Source organism: Actinia tenebrosa, unplaced genomic scaffold (assembly GCF_029948245.1).
Source record: "Actinia tenebrosa isolate PJP-AT-01 unplaced genomic scaffold, QUT_ActTen_1.0 PGA_scaffold12__29_contigs__length_12842862, whole genome shotgun sequence".
Lineage (NCBI taxonomy): Eukaryota > Metazoa > Cnidaria > Anthozoa > Actiniaria > Actiniidae > Actinia > Actinia tenebrosa.
Window position 1 is genome coordinate 11,622,203 of NW_028292572.1, and position 19,680 is coordinate 11,641,882.

Below are 19,680 nucleotides of genomic sequence, written 5' to 3' on the forward strand. Positions count from 1 at the left end.
ATAAAGTCATTTTATTTGATATTTAATGCCTTATTCTTACGTTTAAAATAATAGCATTTAATTTTTATAATGATTAAAAAAATGCGCGGAGGATTTTTTCTTCAATATTGTTTTCCGCTGAGTCGTGAGATCGTAGGCTCACGTGACAGCGACGCAAGGTCTGAAAAAATGTGCAAAAATAATTGCTTTGCTCGTCGTGTTTAGTCTATAAAGAGTTATGGCGTTTTATTACCACTATTTAACGCTATTATTTACCCTGCTCCTTATCTATGAGGCCACATCGCTGCTCCATGACGATATAAGCGGCTTCAAATACATTGTCTTGGACAAGAAATCCAACAACGCAGCCTTCTACTCAAGTTTATTCAAGAATGGCAAGATTGATCAAAACAAGTTGACTTCTCTTTCGACTCGTGGCAAAAGAAGCCTCACAGACTCCCCTATCTTGTATTCTAGCAATAGTTCAAGGAGTGGACTAGCTACAGAGTACGAGTTCCACGGTGATAACCATAGCGTAGCTTTTCTACACTGGTCGGGTTCAAGAAGCCAGGTAATCATAAGATTGATTAGGATTCTTATGAATGACAGCCTGTTTCTTTAGTATTTCGTTTAAGCACAGATCTGTCATTTTAATATGAATATCAAATGAATAGTCTTCGGTGATTATCTAGAATCTTCTAAACATATGTTAAAGACTCTAGCTTTGATAAAGTATTCCCACTCGATCCATGCAGCATTAACAAAACACTGAATACGCATAAGTTATAGAAGCGAAATTTTTCTCCGGTTTCGAATGCTGAAACACGAAAGAATTGATTAAGACGCATTGTTTAATGATTTTTTGTTTGAGTTTTTATTAGTGTTATTTTTTTGGCTGTTAAAAATTTGAACTGTTCCCAGATGTTCATGATGTGGTTTGTTAGTATGGTTACGTCTGTATTGTACTTTAATGGCTTCTTTTAGACTTTATTTTACAATAAATGGATAGAATAAAAATGTGTAAAATATGTCTACGGTCCTTGCTAAACGAGGAAACATGTTTTCCTAAATGTTTCCTAAGGTGGCAAAACTGTCAGGAAACATCTGGAAACAATGTTTCCACGCGTCTTGGAAACATGAAATGTTTCTGCTGCACAGCAAAACATTTTTTGCATCTTGGAAGCAAAATTTGTTGCACACAGCAATGTTTTGCATGTGGCTAAACCGGGAAACATTGAGGAAACATGTATGCAGTAAGCATGTTTCCTCGTTTAGCCAGGGCCTACCAAGTACAAAAAGATAATTGATTTTTGAGAGAGAAACAAAGACTTTATTTTTGACACATATTTGTTTAACAGCAAGTTAATAGAAAACTTACACATTATTTTTGGTTATAAGAGTATCTTACAGATGTAAATTATTCAAATATCAGGATGTTACTCTTTCTATTCATGTGCTACGAAGTTATGCTTTATAAGTCGTGGTAAAATTCAAGATTATCTCATTATGAATGTCATTGCCCTATGCTAAGCTAAATTCACTTGTTTGTGATTGTTCTGTGTTGTTTAGACATTGATATGTGGATGCTGAACAACAAATTAAAGCTTAATGATGATAAAACTGAAATCCTGATATTTCATGCTAAGCACCGTCCGGCTCCACCACTACATGCAGTGCAAGTGGCTAGTTCCTCTGTCACTCCTTCAGAGTGTGCAAGAAACATTGGCGTTATTTACGATAATACCTTATCTCTGGACAGTCATATAACTCAGATTTGTAAATCTGCATTTTATTTTATTAGAAACATTTCACGCATTAGGAAATTTTTAAGTTTTGAAACCACTAAGATATTAATTCAGGCTTTCATTACGAATAAGTTAGATAATTGTAATGCCTTACTTTTTGGTTTACCGAAGCATCTTTTGCAGAGGCTGCAGTATGTACAAAACACTGCTGCCAGGCTGGTTACCTTATCATGCAAATCTCAGCGTATTATGCCCATTTTAGTACAGCTGCATTGGTTGCCGATTGAGCAGCGTATCGAATTTAAAATTCTTCTTTTTACGTATAAAGTTATCCATGGTATTGCGCCAAAGTATCTCTGCGATTTACTTGAGCCTTATGCTCCTCAACGCTGTTTGAGATCTGGTTCTAAGAGGTTACTCAAGGTTTCAAATTATAATCTAAAGTCTTATGGATACCGCGCTTTTTCTATTTCTGCTCCAATGCTTTGGAATGCCTTGCCACTGCAAATTAAATGTAGTACATCTTTAAATATTTTCAAGAGTTATCTCAAAACATATTTATTTCACAAAGCTTTTCCTTGATCATTCGTTAAATCTTATTGACTTTTAGATTACATAGTTTTTTTATTTTGTATTACAGATATTGTTATTATTAATTATTATCATTAATTATTATTTGCTTGTAAAGCGCTTTTGGACATTTTAGGAAAGGGCGCTATATAAATAAAATATTATTATTATTATTAATATTATTGTTTGGATGAGTTGTTGTGTTGATTAACAAGGATATTGGCTGTTTCGTTAAGAGTCAATAGGATTGGTCATCATGATGGATCTTTGATAGGATAATCTCTTGATTATATTTGGTTTTGAAAGCTTAATTATTCAAGCAAAACTAATTCTTCAAGTCCTAAAGATCAATAAACCATATAGCAGCTAAGAGGAATGTCACGTATGTTAAATTTAGTATTGGCTTTCCTGTGTTAAGTACAGTTCACAGATGTAACTCTGCCATAAACTGATTATTATTCATGATCCTCACGCACAAGAATATTCACATTCAAATATTAAAACATTTGATGAGATTGCTCTTTGTGTCGATTTTAGGTGATTTTTATCTTCACGTCAAACTATCAAAGTATTCAGCGCAATCCAGGAGGAAGCGTGCATGTTGAGAATGCTTATTTATGGAGGTAAGGCAGAGAAATTAATCACACACACAAAATCGGAGTTTACAAACCTGTGATGGATTGGCATACCATGCAGGAGGGGTAGTCATTCTCTTTGTGTGGGATTTTAAAGTAGTTCCACCGAATGGCTTTTCTGGACCACTAAAACCAAGGGGAATTTAAAAGTTGATTTTTGCAGAAAAAGAAAGCCAGAGATTAATCCACACAGGTGGATATGACATACTTTACATTGGAACGACTTTATAAAGAAAATGCGGATGCCACACAGGCTGATATTATGCTGAGATAGGGAATCAATCCTGGATTGCATTATTGAAAGACAAACATTCTACCATATTATGTCCCCAATGCTTTTCAAAATTGATTGCTTTATAGCTGCTTCATGCTACAGTCCTGTTGTCTTTAGTGTGCACTAAAGCATTTGTCTTAACCTTTGTTCTGGTTTTAGATCCACTGATTATGGAACATCATTTCAACGAGAAGACCAAACTAAGTTCAACAAAGGCAGCAAAAACATCAATGGAATACATTTTTGTAAAGGAAACAATAAGAGGGTAAGAATGAAGGTAGAAATTTTTACTTGAAAGGTGTTCACTTGAAAAGTGAAAACATTTGTACTACCAATAAATATTGATGATGGAGGTTAATGATGTTAATGGAAGAATCTGGGAAGAGGCAGAGGACAAGGGCAGGTCCAGCCAAAACTTTAGGGGGAGCTAATTGAGTTTCTTCTGTCAACACAACAGAAAACAATAAAAAGGAACTAATTCTTCAGCTTTTTTTCCCCTGCTAAAGTGGGGGCTTCAGCCCCCCTTGCCCCCCCCCTGGATCTGCCCTTGAAGGGTGGGGTCTTAAAATTATCCACTTCATTATTCCACTTTTTTTGCTTTTCATGCGTTACAAATGCCATTAATGAAGTACCAGAACTTTTATGAAAAATGCTGACTAGTTTTAGTTTTATGCTATGTTAACAGACATTTCCCTGTAACCATGGAACAGAATCTCTCATATGATACTTAAAAAACATGTCGGCTTTAAAAAAGATATGATACTTACTTACAAAACATGTCGGCTTTGTGTTTTGTAGGTGGTTGTGTATGATAAGAAGGGAAAATGGGTGTACATATCTGATGACGAAGGAGATAGCTATGCAGCATATCAAGTCAACTTCACTCCTCAGGAAATCCTTTGTACAAGAGATAGTGGCAAGAACTTTTTGGTAGCTTTTGATGAAACAACATCTAAGGTAGAGTTGAAGTGAATGGATGGATGGACAGACGGACGGATGGACGGACGGACAGACAAAAGAACTAATGATGAATGGAAAATGGAAATAATTTAAAAATAAACAAGAAATGATATCAATAAATTAAAACTTGTTTTCTTTTATCAGCTTTATCATGCAAAAGACGATGGGAAAAATTGGCGATTTATCTGTAATGATGTTGTCCAATATTTCTGGTAAACTAAAGACATTTTATTATTTCACTAGTTGTTTATTTATTTAAATATAATACAATATAAATAATATAATATTTAGATCTTATTAACTGAGCGGGAGGTCTGTACGGGATAATCTTGATCGAGGTTGGAATGTAAAGACCGACCGAGGTCAAGATTATCCCATACAGACCGACCAAGCTCGGTTGATAAGAGTTTTATTATATGACCACTTTTCATTGAAAAGGATTTTAAAATGTTTTCACTGTAAGATTAATATGCGATCGGACCGGTTAATACCGGAGAATCTAGACCATAAAAATAATATTATGATTGATTTTTGTCATCAGGGGTACCAACTCTACGACATTGTTCATAGAAACACAGCAACCAGGGCATAAATGTAAGTATCAAATTGGTAATTATTGTTACAAAAATGTTTATGTTTTGGGTAAGAAGGGTAAACCTCATTAAATCCCTTTTCCATCCTTCTAGCTGAGTGGTGAATTTGGTTTCAGCCAATCACAGTGCATTAAGCTGTTTTGCCGCCATCCCTCATTCCCAGGCTACTGTTTTTAATCCAACTTTTGCATATTTTTCTATTTTCTTTTGACTAAAATATAATAATATACATGCCTATAGCTACAAAGTTGTGAACATTTCAAGAATCATGAAGGCATCAACCGTTTTTGCACGCTCAGTTTTTTGCATGGTGCAGACAATCACAAAAAAGAATAAATTATCCTATGAATAGGCACTTGCAATGCGAAATTCATGGAATTGGCCTAATTGCAAAATACTAATAGTATTTTTACTGTAGGAGGTTGGAGTCCACATTGAATAAACATGATTCTCACTTCAATCTTTTTATCTCTTTTACTGATACACAATGCTTTTACAAAACCTTAGTCGGCACTAATAATATTGTTTATTGTTTGAGATCAGTTGTATGTAACTTGGTGTGTAATGATAAAAAGGTAAATTGTACACCGTGAAAAGATGCAAAAACTTACTGACGTTTCGGACGCTAGTCCTTTATTGGAGTAAAAAGAGAAGTGTAACTTGGTGTGATTGGATACTTAATTTTATGAATTGATTGACAGACACATCGGTTTTAAAATACATCCATCTTCCTGGTGACGCATCGGACGTGAAGGTGTTTGATGCTTTGCTTGGTGGTTTTGTGACGAGGTCTTTTAAAGTGAATGGAAAATACATGTTTGTCAAGGTATGATACTTCATCAGGGTTGGTATAGTAGTACTGCACTTGCCTCTCACTCTTGCAGGGCTTAAAATAATGGCTGGACATCAGACAGTGTCTGCCCAGAATTGGAACTTTTCAGGTCAAATTTTTAAATTCCCAGTCATTTTGACAAGTAATGTTGAGCCAAAAACGAGGCATGTCCAAGCTAAAACTAATTTGGCCCGTCATCTTGACCAGCGACTTACCAGCTGTTACTTTAAGCCCTGCTCTCTTGGGTTTTGGATTTGATTTATGGACTCGGCATCATGTTAGTAGAGTTCATGAGGTTTCCCCCCTTGATTCAAGGGTTTTTCTCTGGGTTCTTTAATTTTCCTCTCTCCCCCAAACCTAACAAACTTAATAAGTTGAGTTGTTCCCTGACTTTGATCATCCCAGAGGTTGTTTTCAAGGTGGGGAGACAACAGGATTACCATGATGAAGGAGACTAAACCTTGAGATGAAAGATGTTACTCTAATAGCCATTAAAATATGGTCATTATTCCAGTCATTGTTCCCTTTCAAAAATAATCAAGTTCCACAAATATTTTTGTAATATTGCCTTCTATTATGTGTCATAAAAATTTGTCTTTAGAAAATGTACCCACAAATGGCAATGTATGTATCTTACAATGGAAGTTCCTTCAAGAAAGCAATGTTTCCCTTTAACTTGGATGTTAAGGTAAGGTAGATATACTCTTAAAAGATAGTAAATAATATTGTATGACTTAATGCTGCAGGGATCCCAAAAATGGGTGTGGATGTGTCTGGGGGAAGGGGTGTCTGGGGAAGGTGTCTGGAGGGTCATTGCTCCCTTAATTTTAAGATTGCAGACCCCTCAATACTACATCTACATCTACATTTATTTAAGTCCATCAAAGGGGGACCCATCACAGATAGACTATGATAGACTAGATAGATAGACTACTCACATTTAAAGATACTCTATGGCTCCTATAGCTGTTTTGTTGCTCTAAACAGTTTTTAAATTAACTAATTTGTTCCCCTTATTTTTTTTTTCTCCAAAGGATTTCAATGTGGTAGATGCCAGTGAAGATGAAGTCTTATCATGTATCCGCCATGATGATTATTACAATCTTTATATTTCTGATAAAACTGGAACAAAGTATTCGCTGTCACTTCGTAGGATACTTGCAACTTCTTCATATCAATGGGGACGGACACTGAAACTTGCTGATATTCACAGAGTAAGAAATCAGAAATGATATTGGTGTCACAACGGCCATGTTGGTGTACGAAAACAATACATTTTCTAACCTTGTGGTATTTCAATTTTTATGCAAAAACTGTGCAGAAAGTTTCTGTTGTTTGTTACACCAATATGGCTGCCTTGTCACATGAGTGAAAACACTCTAGATACCCAGTAATAATTGTTATGTAGTGAGTCATTCCAATTGCGTCCTAGTGATGGGCTGCAGCATGTTAAATAATGACTTTACATTATTTTTGTGGTTGTAATGTAAAGATTATTGAAACAAGATTGTTAAATTAAGGAAGTGAAATGATGGTACTATTACTAATGAGACTTTCTTAAAAATTTCAGGTCAGAAGTTTGCGTGGTGTTTACATTGCAAACATCCGGAGAAAGGACGCCATTGTTCGTACATTTATCACCTTTGATAAAGGTGGTGAATGGAATAGACTTGCCATTCCTGATAATGTTCAATGTAAAGAGGTAATACATACATATCATTAAGCCATGGCTTGCAAAAGCTGTTACACTTTTATGAAGTCCTGAAACAACCTCTAGGCTTACCTGAGTCAGTGCACGGCTAACTCACAGATCAAACCCTGAAACAGAATCTGGGCTGATCTGAGTCAGGGCACGGCTAACTCACAGATCAAACCCTGAAACAACCTCTGGGCTGATCTAAGTCAGGGCATGGCTAATTCACAGATCGAACCCTGAAACAACCTCTGGGCTGATCTAGGTCAGGGCACGGCTAACTCACAGATCGAACCCTGAAACAACCTCTGGGCTGATCTAAGTCAGGGCATGGCTAATTCACAGATCAAACCCTGAAACAACCTCTGGGCTGATCTGAGTCAGGGCACGGCTAATTCACAGATCAAACCCGGAAACAACCTCTGGGCTGATCAAGTCAGAGCACATAACATTTTTTGTTTTATACTTGGTTATAGCTTGAATGTGGTTTAAATTTGCACATGGTGCACAGTGAGAGGTATTATCAGATTTCAAGTGTGCTGTCCTCTGAATCTGCCCTTGGACTTATCATGGCTCAAGGTACAGTCCAACTAGCTGTTTCTGACAATTACAAAATCAATTCAAGCTAAACAATTATTTCAATTTTTCGTGATCGTAGGTAATGTAGGAAGATACTTAAATGAAGAAACAGATGTATATTTGTCTTCTGATGGAGGACTTCACTGGAATAAGGTAATCGTAATACAAAAGCTAATAATAGCCCTAGTCCAAAATATGCTTTGCTTGTCACAGACAAAGGTTCGAGTACAAGGCTACGTGCAAAATTAAATTTATTCTTTTCTTGTTTCATGAATCACTGAGCATTATGTGTGAAGCCTCACATTGAAACCTTTGTGTGTGACAAGCGAAGCATATTTCGGAAGCGAGCTATTATAATACCAATATACCCTCTTCCCTGACCCTTGACAATATAAGTCCCCCCCCCCCACAGGAAGGGATGGATATTTGTTTTGAACTACACACCTTACACTCCTCAGACCCTCTCCACTCCTTGGAAATTCTAATCCCCCTCCACTGAGGAGGTATGGATATTTTCTGGAACTTGTCGACATACCCTCTTCAGACCCTTGCCACCCCGTGACATTTTAAATCCCACTCCATGGAGGAGTTCGATAAAGTTCATCGTAATGTATAAACCATTCTGATAATGGCTGACAAGTGCATGAAAACATGGCCACCCAGCACAATATACCCCCTGCACCCCTTGACAATTTTAGTCCCCCTCCATGTAGAGGAAGTATGGATGTTTTGTAGAACTAAATATCAAACTATTCCCTTGTTATCTAGATACTAAATGGATCACATGACTATGTGTTTGGTGATCATGGTGGATTAATCGTTGCTGTTGCACTTGGGAACTACACCAAGAAAGTTTGGTAAGGTTTATTGCTGTGTATTTACTCAATAAATGAATACACACAAGAGAGTATAAATACTCATGATATACACGAGTCTCAGCTCACAGTGGGTTGATGATTATAGAGGGGGGAGAAACTGCAGTCCCCTAAGTGGTGAAACCCTCGTAGCAAGGGAAAATTAAACAACATTTCAAACACTCTCAACACACATGCTGTCTGTTGATACCATGCCTATGACACCACCATTAGTGATGTACTGGTGTGAAAGGAAACTTTCAGGGTGCAGGGTGCTGCTGCCTTGCTTTCACGCCTCCCCCTTCCCATTTTACTCTGTTACCCCCCTGCCCTGTCTGACCCTACCCCAGTTCTGCTTTGACAGCAAGAAAGACATATTTTCATGTTGATTTGTAATTTTACAGGTACAGTTGTACAGAAGGAAAATTTTGGAGTACAATTGAAATGGAAAAGAATGTTAGGGCTTATGGCCTTGTGACAGAACCAGGAGAAACAACTTGGGTTTCAAAGTAAGTTGGAAAAGTGGGAGAGAATCTTGGCTAGAATAGAACTGATTTTTGAAAGTGTGACAGGATAAGCAAGCATTGAATGCATGCGAACGGACAGACGGACAAGCAAATAAACAAACAAGCAAATGAGTAAGCAAGCATGCGAGCAAACATACAATCAACCTATAGCGTCATGTCAAGTCCAGCCATTCTTACTTTAAGCCATAAATCCCAGCTGTCTGTCATATAACCAAATACTCTTTTTTTATATCAGTATCTTTGGACAACATTTAACCAAGAGTTTTGAGTGGCTTTCAGTCAAGCTCAACTTCTCTTCTGTATTTGAACGAAAATGTACAGATCAGGATTATACTCTGTGGACACCGAATGACGAGGCAAGTATCTTCTCTAGTTTTACTGTGTTTGTATCCTTGAAGCAGTCGTACTCTCTCCCACTAACGAATGCATTACATACTGGTTTCAGTTGGGTTCAAACAATTTTTGTTTATTATGCCTTATGTTGTGTTGGTTTTATCAAAGCTAAAATTGCTGAAAAAGGTATTTTTACTGTTTACGTGCTGTAAGCCAGTACTGTACATTTCTCACTCGTACAACAACCGCTTTATCGCCACCCTTTATCATTCTCCAATAATTGTCCTAACTCTGCTCACGCGATCAGCGTCGGATCCAGGAATTTTAGAAGGGGGTTGACTGTTACAAAGGTTTTACCAGGAATGCAAGGAAAAAGGGGAATGACTGTTACTAACGATATACCGTGAAATTTGAGTAAGGGGGGTGACTGTTACAAAGGTTTTACCAGGAATGCAAGGACAAAGGGGTTGACTGTTACTAACGATATACCGTGAAATTTGAGTAAGGGGGGTGACTATTACAAAGGTTTTACCAGGAATGCAAGGACAAAGGGGGATGACTGTTACTAACGATATACCGTGAAATTTGAGTAAGGGGGGTGACTATTACAAAGGTTTTAACAGGAATGCGAGGAAAATGGGGGTTATTGTTACTAACGATATACTGAGAAAATTGAGCAGGATAGGGGTGACTAGTCACCTACTTTACCACCGCTGGATCCGCCCCTAATGATGTTGATGTTGTTATTCAATTGTTTGCAGAGAATGAAAGGGCAGTGCCTGTTAGGTGAACACATGGTGTATGAACGTCGTAAGGCTGACATCTGCTGCTACAATGGCAAACAATATGAGCGAGAAATCAACCAGACGTCTTGTAACTGTAGCTTGGAAGATTTTACGTGGTAAGTTTTTGCAGTAGAGCCAAATGACCATTGGTGTAGCGAGATTCCTAGAGTGATGCGTGAATTTGCGAGAGAAATCCGCGTGAAACGTGAACTGGGCCACCACCACGTGAGGTACTCTTCCCGTGCATTTCAAAGTCGCTAGAAACCTTAGAAATGGTTAGCATGGATTTCAGTCTGGAATGATGATCCTGAACCCTGACTATTGTTTTACTTATCTTATTTCAGTGATTTTGGATTCCAAAATAATGACATATCTGACTCGTGTGTTCCAATCAGTGAAGACCTCATCGTACCTAAAGTGTGTCCTGAGTTTCAGACATACATGCGCTCATCTGGGTAAATATGGCAAAGAACTGTTTGCACAATGTTCTTTCTCATAACTACTTTTAATTAATGATTTATAACACAATATCACAGGGGCGAGCGGATCCAGGGGAGGGGTGCTGGGGGTGCGCACCCCTCCCTGGTTCAACTTTGTGCACGAACTTCGAAGATAACCAATACTGCTTTTTCCCTTTGATTCTAAGGGGTGCACCCCTCCCTGGGTTAACTTCGTGCGCAGCATCCCTCCCTGAACAAAATCCATTCATTCCCTTGAGTATTATATCTTTATTCATCAATAAGTTTTGGATAGATACTTTAGTGAATGCGGATGCACCTCTACAAACAGGTTTTATTCTCAAGGGAAGAATGTGTGGTCTGAAATGGGGGAAACGAGCTATGCTAAAGCTAAAGAAATCTATCAGTTGCCGTAGATCACTATGTCAATAATCGGTATCTTGCCTGCACATTATCTACGGCTTACAATTGGGTTGTTTATAGGTTATTGCCATTAGATGTTTATGTAAATTCAGATTCATTCTTCATTCTCAATTTGCTATACTATGTTTCTTTAGATATCGCAAAGTCGCTGGTGACAGATGCGTTGGAGGAATTGAAAAGGATTTTTACCCAGTGAAAACTTTGTGCCCCGTAAAAGGTACACTATGATTATGTTATATATGATAGTATGAAACAGAAGGGAAGAAAATATATAGCCCTATGTGCCAGGTGATTCTCCTTTTGACAGCTCATCAAAAACGAGAGAATCATCGCACAGGAAGAAATCTGATCAGGCGGTCCATCGAAAAAAACATGGTGGCCGAAGTAAGAAAAAAAAAATACTTTACTTACTTCTTTGCTTCGCTAGCTCCTGGATTTTATGGACTTGCTCCTGTTCGCTTCCCCAACAACGCATGCAAAGAAACTTACGGCATCCTCTTAATATTCTTTTTTACTTCCAAAGGAAGAAGATCCTTATTTAGTTTTTTCTCTCCTGACAGTTCCTTCTGGACTCTCTATTGTACTCAAGCGGACGACTGTGGCAGCTCACATTCCTATTACATTCAATCTGAAACAAGAACAGGTATTGATTTATTATCAAAAAGTTTTTTTAAAATCCATCATATGATGAATTAAAGTTAAAACTTCTGAAAAAGTACTTATGAACTCTTTAAGAGTCAGATATTAGGACAACTACTTTTGAAATGATATTGAAAGGTATCGTTTTCATGACAGGTCGACCGTGCCTGCATTTGTTAAACGAACAGAATATTGCAGTGCAATGATAGGAATTCTGTCTAAATTCCTTGATATTTATTTCGCAGGGTTCAACCGGCAGCACGTGGTACTTGTGGGATTTTGGTGACGGTTCTAAACCCATCAATGTGACAGGAATCACGAAGGCACAGAAACAGAATCACACATTCACTGATCACGGGAGCTTTAACGTGACAGTCACGGCATCCAACAGTATGGGCACAACCAGTACTAGGATTGCTGTCCAAGTCATAGGTTAGTAATGGAGGCTAGGGATTGGGTCAGGGTGTAACGTGACAGTCACAGCATCCAACAGTATGGGCACAACCAGTACTAGGATTGTTGTCCAAGTCATAGGTTAGTAATGTTAAAGTTTGGTTTAACTACTCTGATAAAGCTTAGAAGTTAGCAGTATTTGGCCGTATTTGACACTACATGTACCTATTAGTGATGGAGATTGGGGTTTGGGTAGCCTGTGGATGGTTCTAGTCTGGGATCTGGTCATCTGCCCCAACCTTCACCGTCCCCGATCAAAACCAACAAGGATCGCCTGCCGAATTCTGGCGAGGGTGGGTTTGATTCAATTGCACACCAGGGGCCTCATCTGAAGAGAGCAAGTAGTGTGACCGGATGGCCGTGGTGTGGGTTTTCTTACTTTACATTTCTGATTGGTCTGTTTGTGTATTTTAGTGCATTTCGATTGGATAAGAGCACTTTGAGAATCGAATACATAGTTCTGTATGATTTTCCATAAAATGGTTTCAACAGCCGAGTGAAGTATTCTACGTTTGCTTGTATTCATTATAGATGCGATCCTCCGTGTTCTCATAACTCCCCCGCATGCCGTCCTGATCGGACAGCCCGCTCCCTTCAACATAACCTTATCCTCTCAGCACACTGAACGGAGCTGGGTAGCAGAGCATGGCTATGTGCACTTTGTCTGGACATTCGAACCTAAGCAGAGACCTAACTTAACATGGGAAAACGAAGTAGAACATACTTTTACCAAGGCAGGCGTGTACACGGTTAAAGTAGAGGCCATCAATGCTATCAGCAGGCAGTACGGACAAGTTACGATCCATGTTTACGGTAAGTACTTCTTTATATAGCGCAATAAAACAGATGTCGAGTGACTGAAAAACTTAAGAACGGACGTACAACCGTGACATTGCACGAGTATTCTGATTGGCTGAGCAGTGATATTGCGGATAGTGATTGGTTTAAATGCGTGCCGTTATTTTATATATATATTTCTTTTTAATAATGGAATTGTCATTCCACTATTCTTTTTCCTAGACGATCTTCGAACTTTACGTATATCATTTGACGATGAGCTTGACAACGAATACAAGGACTCGCAGAAGTGGAGAGATGAATTCAGGAACATGTTTTTGGCTAAGCTGACAAGCGTATGTAACTATGCCTATAACTATTGCCTATGGCAATTTCTATCTGATGATGATGGTGATGATATTGCTAATAATAGTAATGATGATGATCTGATGCTGAAGATGATGATGAAAACAAGCTGATTGATGATGGAGTTGGTGATGATGGTGATGGTGATGATGATGATGATGATGACGATGATGATGATGACGATGATGACGATAATGATTACGATGATAATGGTGATGATGACGAGGATGACGAGGATGAGGGTGATGATGACGAAGATGATGATGATGATGAGGGTGATGCGGTGGTGATAAATATTTTTGATAATCGTTATGGTTATAGTTGGTTATGGTGATGATGATGATGAGGTGGGCCGGGATGGTGAGGATGATGATGATGATTCTGCGGCTGCATGATGCTGGGGATGATGACGATGATGATAATTAGCAGAAATAATATTTTCCTTTACCAGGTTGTTTTTATTCCCAAATCTCGGCTAGAGGTGTACGTACTTCCTGGTTTACCGACACAAGTTGACGTGTCCATCAAACCAAAAGACACTAATGACAACCACACAATGGACCAAGTAAGTCCAATCCCTTCGCTTAATGGGTATATCTAGGGATAAATTCTCGTTTTTAAAATCACTTATTGTGAACAGCTTATGTGGTCTTCTTGTATGAGATATAAACATTTGAAATATCAATATGCAAATGAGATGACGTAAATTCCAGAATGTGTTACATTTTGTAGTGTAATTTACGACAAGTGTTCTGAAGTGAAATAAACTAAAAGTGTACAAAACCACATATTTCAGTTATTAGGATGAAAGTTTTTTTAAAAATCTGTACTTTCCACAACAGCATTTTTGTATTGTAAATTAGTCTTGAATTTAGGTCATCTCATTTGCATATTGATATTTCAAATTTTTATATTTCCAAAAAGATAATTTAACATACAAAAATACGGCAACCATACTACTACACTGTTCACATATAAGTGATTTTGAAAAAAAAAATTTTTTTTTGATATACACTTAAGCAAAATACATTGTTACCCCTTTTAAACAGACACCTTGGGGGCCTTGCCTGGTAAATGTTCAAAAGAGGGTTTTATTTGCTGAATTTATAGTTCCGACTCCCCCTAGTTACCGTTGCTATGTCCCACAAGCTCAACAAGTTAGCTTGAATATCTCAGAATTTAAAACTCTGATTGCGTCAAATAAATCATAAATTGTTTCAATTATTTCATGTCCTGCGAAAAGAATAGAAAATTGCCTTGTAATCCTTGTAAATGTAGCATACTTTAAAACAGATACTGTGTAGTTGTTTGTGGGACAAGATTTTAATTCCACTGAGAAAACTGCTGCAACGTTTGCTACTGTATGAGTCTGAACTACGAATAGAGGCTTGTTGTACAGAAAGTACGAGAAGAAAATTACGAGACCGCCCAGGGGGTGTACTCGGGTGGGTAACATGACGGGGGGGGGGGGGGGGGGGGGGGGTCTGACGGAGCTTCATATTGCAACCCCCCAAAAATACTCAAACCTGAAATTTTACACCCAAAAAAATACATGGCATCCAAATTTCTGACACCAAAAAATACAAGACATGAACGATTGACGTGTAATAAATTAATATGGAACCAAGGGAAAGTAAACAAGATTACATATTACAAATAACGTTGTATTGTCTTCTTTTATTGTTATCAGTGTGTTTCTTTACGGAACTTACTCACGCCTTGCTGATAAAAAATCAATCAAATAATTTTTTGATACAAAAATCGAACTCAGAGATATGACGACCCAAAAAATACGGGTTTCATTTTGAGACCTAAAAAAATACGTGGCTGGTCTCTTGACCCAAAGAAATACCGGGAACGACGAAAATTGTCAACCCAAAAAAATACGTCGGACATCCTCGTCATGTTACCCACCCGAGTACACCCCCTGGGCGAGACCGTGTAATTAGCTGTCCGTTTGATAAAGCGTGTCCTCCTCTGGACCTAATGAAATTAATTTAACCCCTATAAATTGTTTTATTTCTGTAGATAGTGGACAGAATCAAGGTAGTGATCAAACAAAAGCGTCTTGTCATACAATTAAGTGAAGGAAAGTCTACTGCGGCTGTTTATGCTGAGCTCCTCGATAATTCAGGTGCTGTATAATGTTATGAATAAAGCATGGAATTTATCATGAGATAATGAAAGGAAATGGGAATAAAATGGGAGGAAAGGGATGGTTCGTACATGAAAGAAGGGAGGATTGTTTAGGAGAAGGAAGGAGTGGAGGCAAGTTTCAAATAAAATAAATTATATATTATATATATTTTAATGAGCTAGGAGATAAGTATAGAGGCTTTGCACTATCGCGTGATGGCAGCCATGACAGGAGGCAGGAACAGTTTAATCTGGTCTAGTCTGATTTAAAAGAAAAAGAATTAACTTTCCCAGGGGGAAAATGCTCTGTCGTTGTGCCTCCTGTCATGGCTGCCATCACGTGATGGTGCAAAGCCTCTATAGAAATCATTTGTCTCTAGCTAAAAGGAACCCAGACCCTCCGAATACTGGTTGGATGCTAAATAATAGCTCAAAATTTGAAGGATTAAGAATGAAGTCATGAAGTGGGTTACATTGATACAGCTAGGTAGCAGAATAGATACGGTAGCATACAAAACCATTCCTACCGTAAACGTATCATAAGCTTCAAGAGTTTTCACCGGGTTCACGCCCTCCTCTCCCCTCCCCCGATAAAGGAAAATTGCACGCTATGACTGATTTAATTAGTATTGTCAATTCAATAGGTGACCGTGCCGTGTCCAAATTATTCCCACTTCCATTATGAACTATTTGAAGGATATCTCAATAAATTAATTTGCTTTATCCACTTTTAGGCAAGAAGCCTATTGCTGTTGACGACAAGCAGGGTAACCAGGACACACGTCTGGCCATTGCTATAGGACTGGCAGCCGGCTTCATTGTCATCTTTCTAGTTGGGATTATATTCTATGTGTACAGGTAATAATAACCAGAATTAATAGATTTTGCCCATGAGATTTGGATTAAGGGTTAGGCTGCGTTTACACGGTACCGGACGATTTTTCAACTGTCAAATATTTGTGCCGCACACAACTGTTTACACAGAACCGTCTCTTTATTCGTTTAAAAAATACGCTCTGTTTACACAGAACCGGATTCAAATTTTGCAGGGCTAGACGTACGAAATTTTAAGATAGCTCAGTCCCGTGTGAACGGAACCCCTACAACTTTTTGTTCGGTTAAATCCGGTACCGTATAAACTCATAGTATTTGTCATGTTCATTTCGTTGATTAAACATAAGAGATTGACTGGGAACATAAAGGAAAGAAACAACCTTTCCCTCTACCTCCCCAACTCTTTTTCCTTCCCGTTACAAACATCACGAATATATAAGCCCAGGGGATATAACCGGGTTTTTACCGTATTTTTGCCAAGAATGCTTCAGCACCCTTTTATAGGAATATTTTGGATCCGCCCCTGCTGGTGTTTGCGTGGAGATGCGAGGCTTGCCTCCCTTTAGGGCGTAGTGAGGTCTCGAATATGGAGGGGGGGGGGTGGGGATTGGGGTGGGGGGAATGTATACCATTCTCCCGTCAAATCCACGGGAATCCCGCATGAATCAATAACATTTTGGTGCTGAAAGCAAACTTTTGGGGGTCACGTGCCCCCCCCTCCCTACGCTAGTGCCTCCCTTTAAATATCTCACGGTCCCTGGCCCCTTCACATTTTTCAGACGATACATGTGGATATACAGAAGATACAGTCGCTTGTCGATGAACGGTAGTAGGCCGGATGGATTTATTCCCCTACACCCAGGTGGACAGGAAAGCGTTGGGTACAATGCCGATGATGATGTTGTCCGGTATGCTGTGCCTGAGACAGAGGACATAAACGACAGCGAAGATGAACTTCTACTTGACGATCATACTGAGCCAGGTTAGGACTCTGCTTTCTGATTATTATCGTCAGTTAATCGAAAATCGAAAATCGAAAATCGAAAAACTTTTTTCTATTTCCCTATTTTTCGTTTTTCTACCTTCATTTTTCCATTTCCTCTCCTCCTCAAGCTTTTCATCTATTTCATCTGTTCTCCTCCATCTATCCAGACAGCATCGTTCACTAATACCCTTGATACCGTGCCCTTACGGCCTTGTTTCATTCTTCCATTAGGTCGTCTGTCTTTAGTCATTAATGAAGACACTCAGCAAGACAACTCACAGAGTACAGACGCAGCAAGAGCTTAGCGGAAAAACCAAACGAAATGCGATGAACCAATTATTTCACGCTGTTAACGCACGCAATTACACTATGATCGCACACAAGAGAATATATTTCTTGTCGCACCTGCATAAAAAACACGTAATACGTCTAAGTTATTCCACCAGGAAAGGGCGACGTATAGACACCACAAATATATTTGCACATTATGTCACCAGTCAAGAACTATTTAACGAATCTATTCTGCCTTTAAAACGCTCCCAGAATGCATTGTTTTCTGCGTATGACGTCATATTTTTTATCAACTTTATTCGTAACCAAATGAAAAGAAAAATGAAAGAAAAAACGGACAGAAAGGGCAAATAAGAGATAGAAGTGGAAGAAATAAAAAATCACCTGAAATGAAGTGAAGAAAACAGCATATCTAGAAATCAGTTATAACGATATGATCGTGAAAATGATGCATTTGGGGATATTATAAGTCGTTTAAACTTAAAACTATAGGCATAGTGACATCAATTCACTACTCTTATAAATACCATAATTTCTGGAATATGCGGGCTTGGCTTTAAATCCAGGAGTTTCTTGTTTAACTTTGTTATTCTAATTTCTGCTTTGGTTTTCATTTTCAAATGTGAGGCTAAGTCCACACATTCTAGAAATTATGGTATCCTTTTCAAGAGCCTAGTGAATTTGATTAATCTACTAACAAAGTAAGATTAATTCTGCATTGTTATCAAGGTGCACACCAATTTATATCATATAACTGATATTCAGTGTTATTTCTCTAACATCAGTAACTAGTTGAAGTATAATTTTAGACTTGAATCTAGAGTTTGTGTTTGGTCGAGCGAACGACGATTCTGATTGGTCGAGCGACCGATTATTCTGATTGGTCGAGCGAACGATGATTCTGATTGGTCGAGCGACCGATGATTCTGGAGCGGTGATTATAAGGTTTTCTAAAGTTCCAGATCGGAAGTAATTCTAAAACGTTTTTTTATCCTGAATTTCGACTTTTCTCTGATATTCAAGTCTAAAATTATACTAAAACAATTATTTCCCTCAGGCTCAGTGATTATGGTAATATTCCACCGATAATCACTTCGCCTTGGGCAAATAATTGTTAAATATATAATGTTAGTCTCAACGGAGCCGTTTACGTTCTACTGCTAGGGCCATGTTTCTTTACCAGGGACACAAACCAAAACGAGAAGTTACAGATGAACAAAATCTAACAAACTATCAGTAGTGTCGTCATTGACTTACCGTGAGCCTCCGTGGTGCATGAAATCTGCTCTCTATTATAAGCACTTCTAATATCTTTAACTGTTGTTAGAATAATAGGACAAGAAAAAGTACTCGCGACAAGAATATAGTAGAAAAAAAACCACACTAAACTAAGTCAAAAATTGATATAAAATCATGACTTGCTGTGACCTTGCCGCGGTGAAATCTGATTATCAGTAAGAAAACGAAAATAGTGTATATTCGCGACAAAAATAGTAAAAAAAAAACACCAGCTAAAACACCTACGCCAAACTAAGTCAAAAATTGATATATAATCATAATTCGATGTAAATTGTTTTGCAAGAATAAATAAAATAAAGAGCAAAAATATAACGTACAGTTAAAGCTAGTTAAAGTGTGGTTAGAAAAATCTGCTGTGAGGAACCTGTTCGAGACGCGCATAAGCTACGCCCGCGCAGAATTCTGCCCCGACAACGCTATATATATTCGAAGATTTACAGACTCGTCAGGAAGCTCAAACGAAGCCTAAGGGAGAGCTTAGTCGGCCCCTAGACCGCAAACTCAAAAATCTTGATTGTAACCACGCTGATGGCTTTGAACGCATACTCCGTCCTTTACATTTGGGATGCGTTTAGTAAAACTAAACGAAAAGTGCATTATAGTAAATTTGATCTATTTCAAACCCTCTACGGAAAGAATATTTTGGGATTTTCACTTTTT

The 19,680-nt window shown here is 38.2% G+C and overlaps 1 protein-coding gene across 1 annotated transcript; it reads left to right on the forward strand.

Moving 5' to 3' along the window:
- Positions 1-148: 148 nt before the first annotated feature.
- LOC116287099 (VPS10 domain-containing receptor SorCS1) lies at positions 149-19,338 on the forward strand. The gene is made up of 27 exons (XM_031693710.2): positions 149-550; positions 2,832-2,917; positions 3,363-3,468; positions 4,002-4,160; positions 4,308-4,375; positions 4,705-4,757; positions 5,458-5,582; positions 6,190-6,276; positions 6,623-6,802; positions 7,159-7,290; positions 7,758-7,860; positions 7,940-8,013; positions 8,629-8,717; positions 9,119-9,223; positions 9,477-9,597; positions 10,336-10,475; positions 10,704-10,814; positions 11,375-11,457; positions 11,801-11,883; positions 12,125-12,311; positions 12,864-13,145; positions 13,353-13,465; positions 13,927-14,040; positions 15,504-15,609; positions 16,346-16,469; positions 17,225-17,427; positions 17,662-19,338. The coding sequence occupies exons 1-27, from the start codon at positions 218-220 to the stop codon at positions 17,733-17,735; spliced, it is 3,441 nt and encodes a 1,146-aa protein (XP_031549570.1). The 5' UTR covers positions 149-217; the 3' UTR covers positions 17,736-19,338.
- The last annotated feature ends 342 nt before the right edge of the window (positions 19,339-19,680 follow it).

What these genes read in the sequence shown, in the direction of transcription:
- LOC116287099 (XM_031693710.2), top strand. Translation starts at nt 218, where the DNA reads ATGGCGTTTTATTACCACTATTTAACGCTATTATTTACCCTGCTCCTT. An exon ending in GAAACAACTTGGGTTTCAAA is followed by an intron (nt 9,224 to 9,476) that starts GTAAGTTGGAAA and finishes TTTTTATATCAG; the next exon opens with TATCTTTGGACAACATTTAA. An exon ending in TGAGCTCCTCGATAATTCAG is followed by an intron (nt 15,610 to 16,345) that starts GTGCTGTATAAT and finishes ATCCACTTTTAG; the next exon opens with GCAAGAAGCCTATTGCTGTT.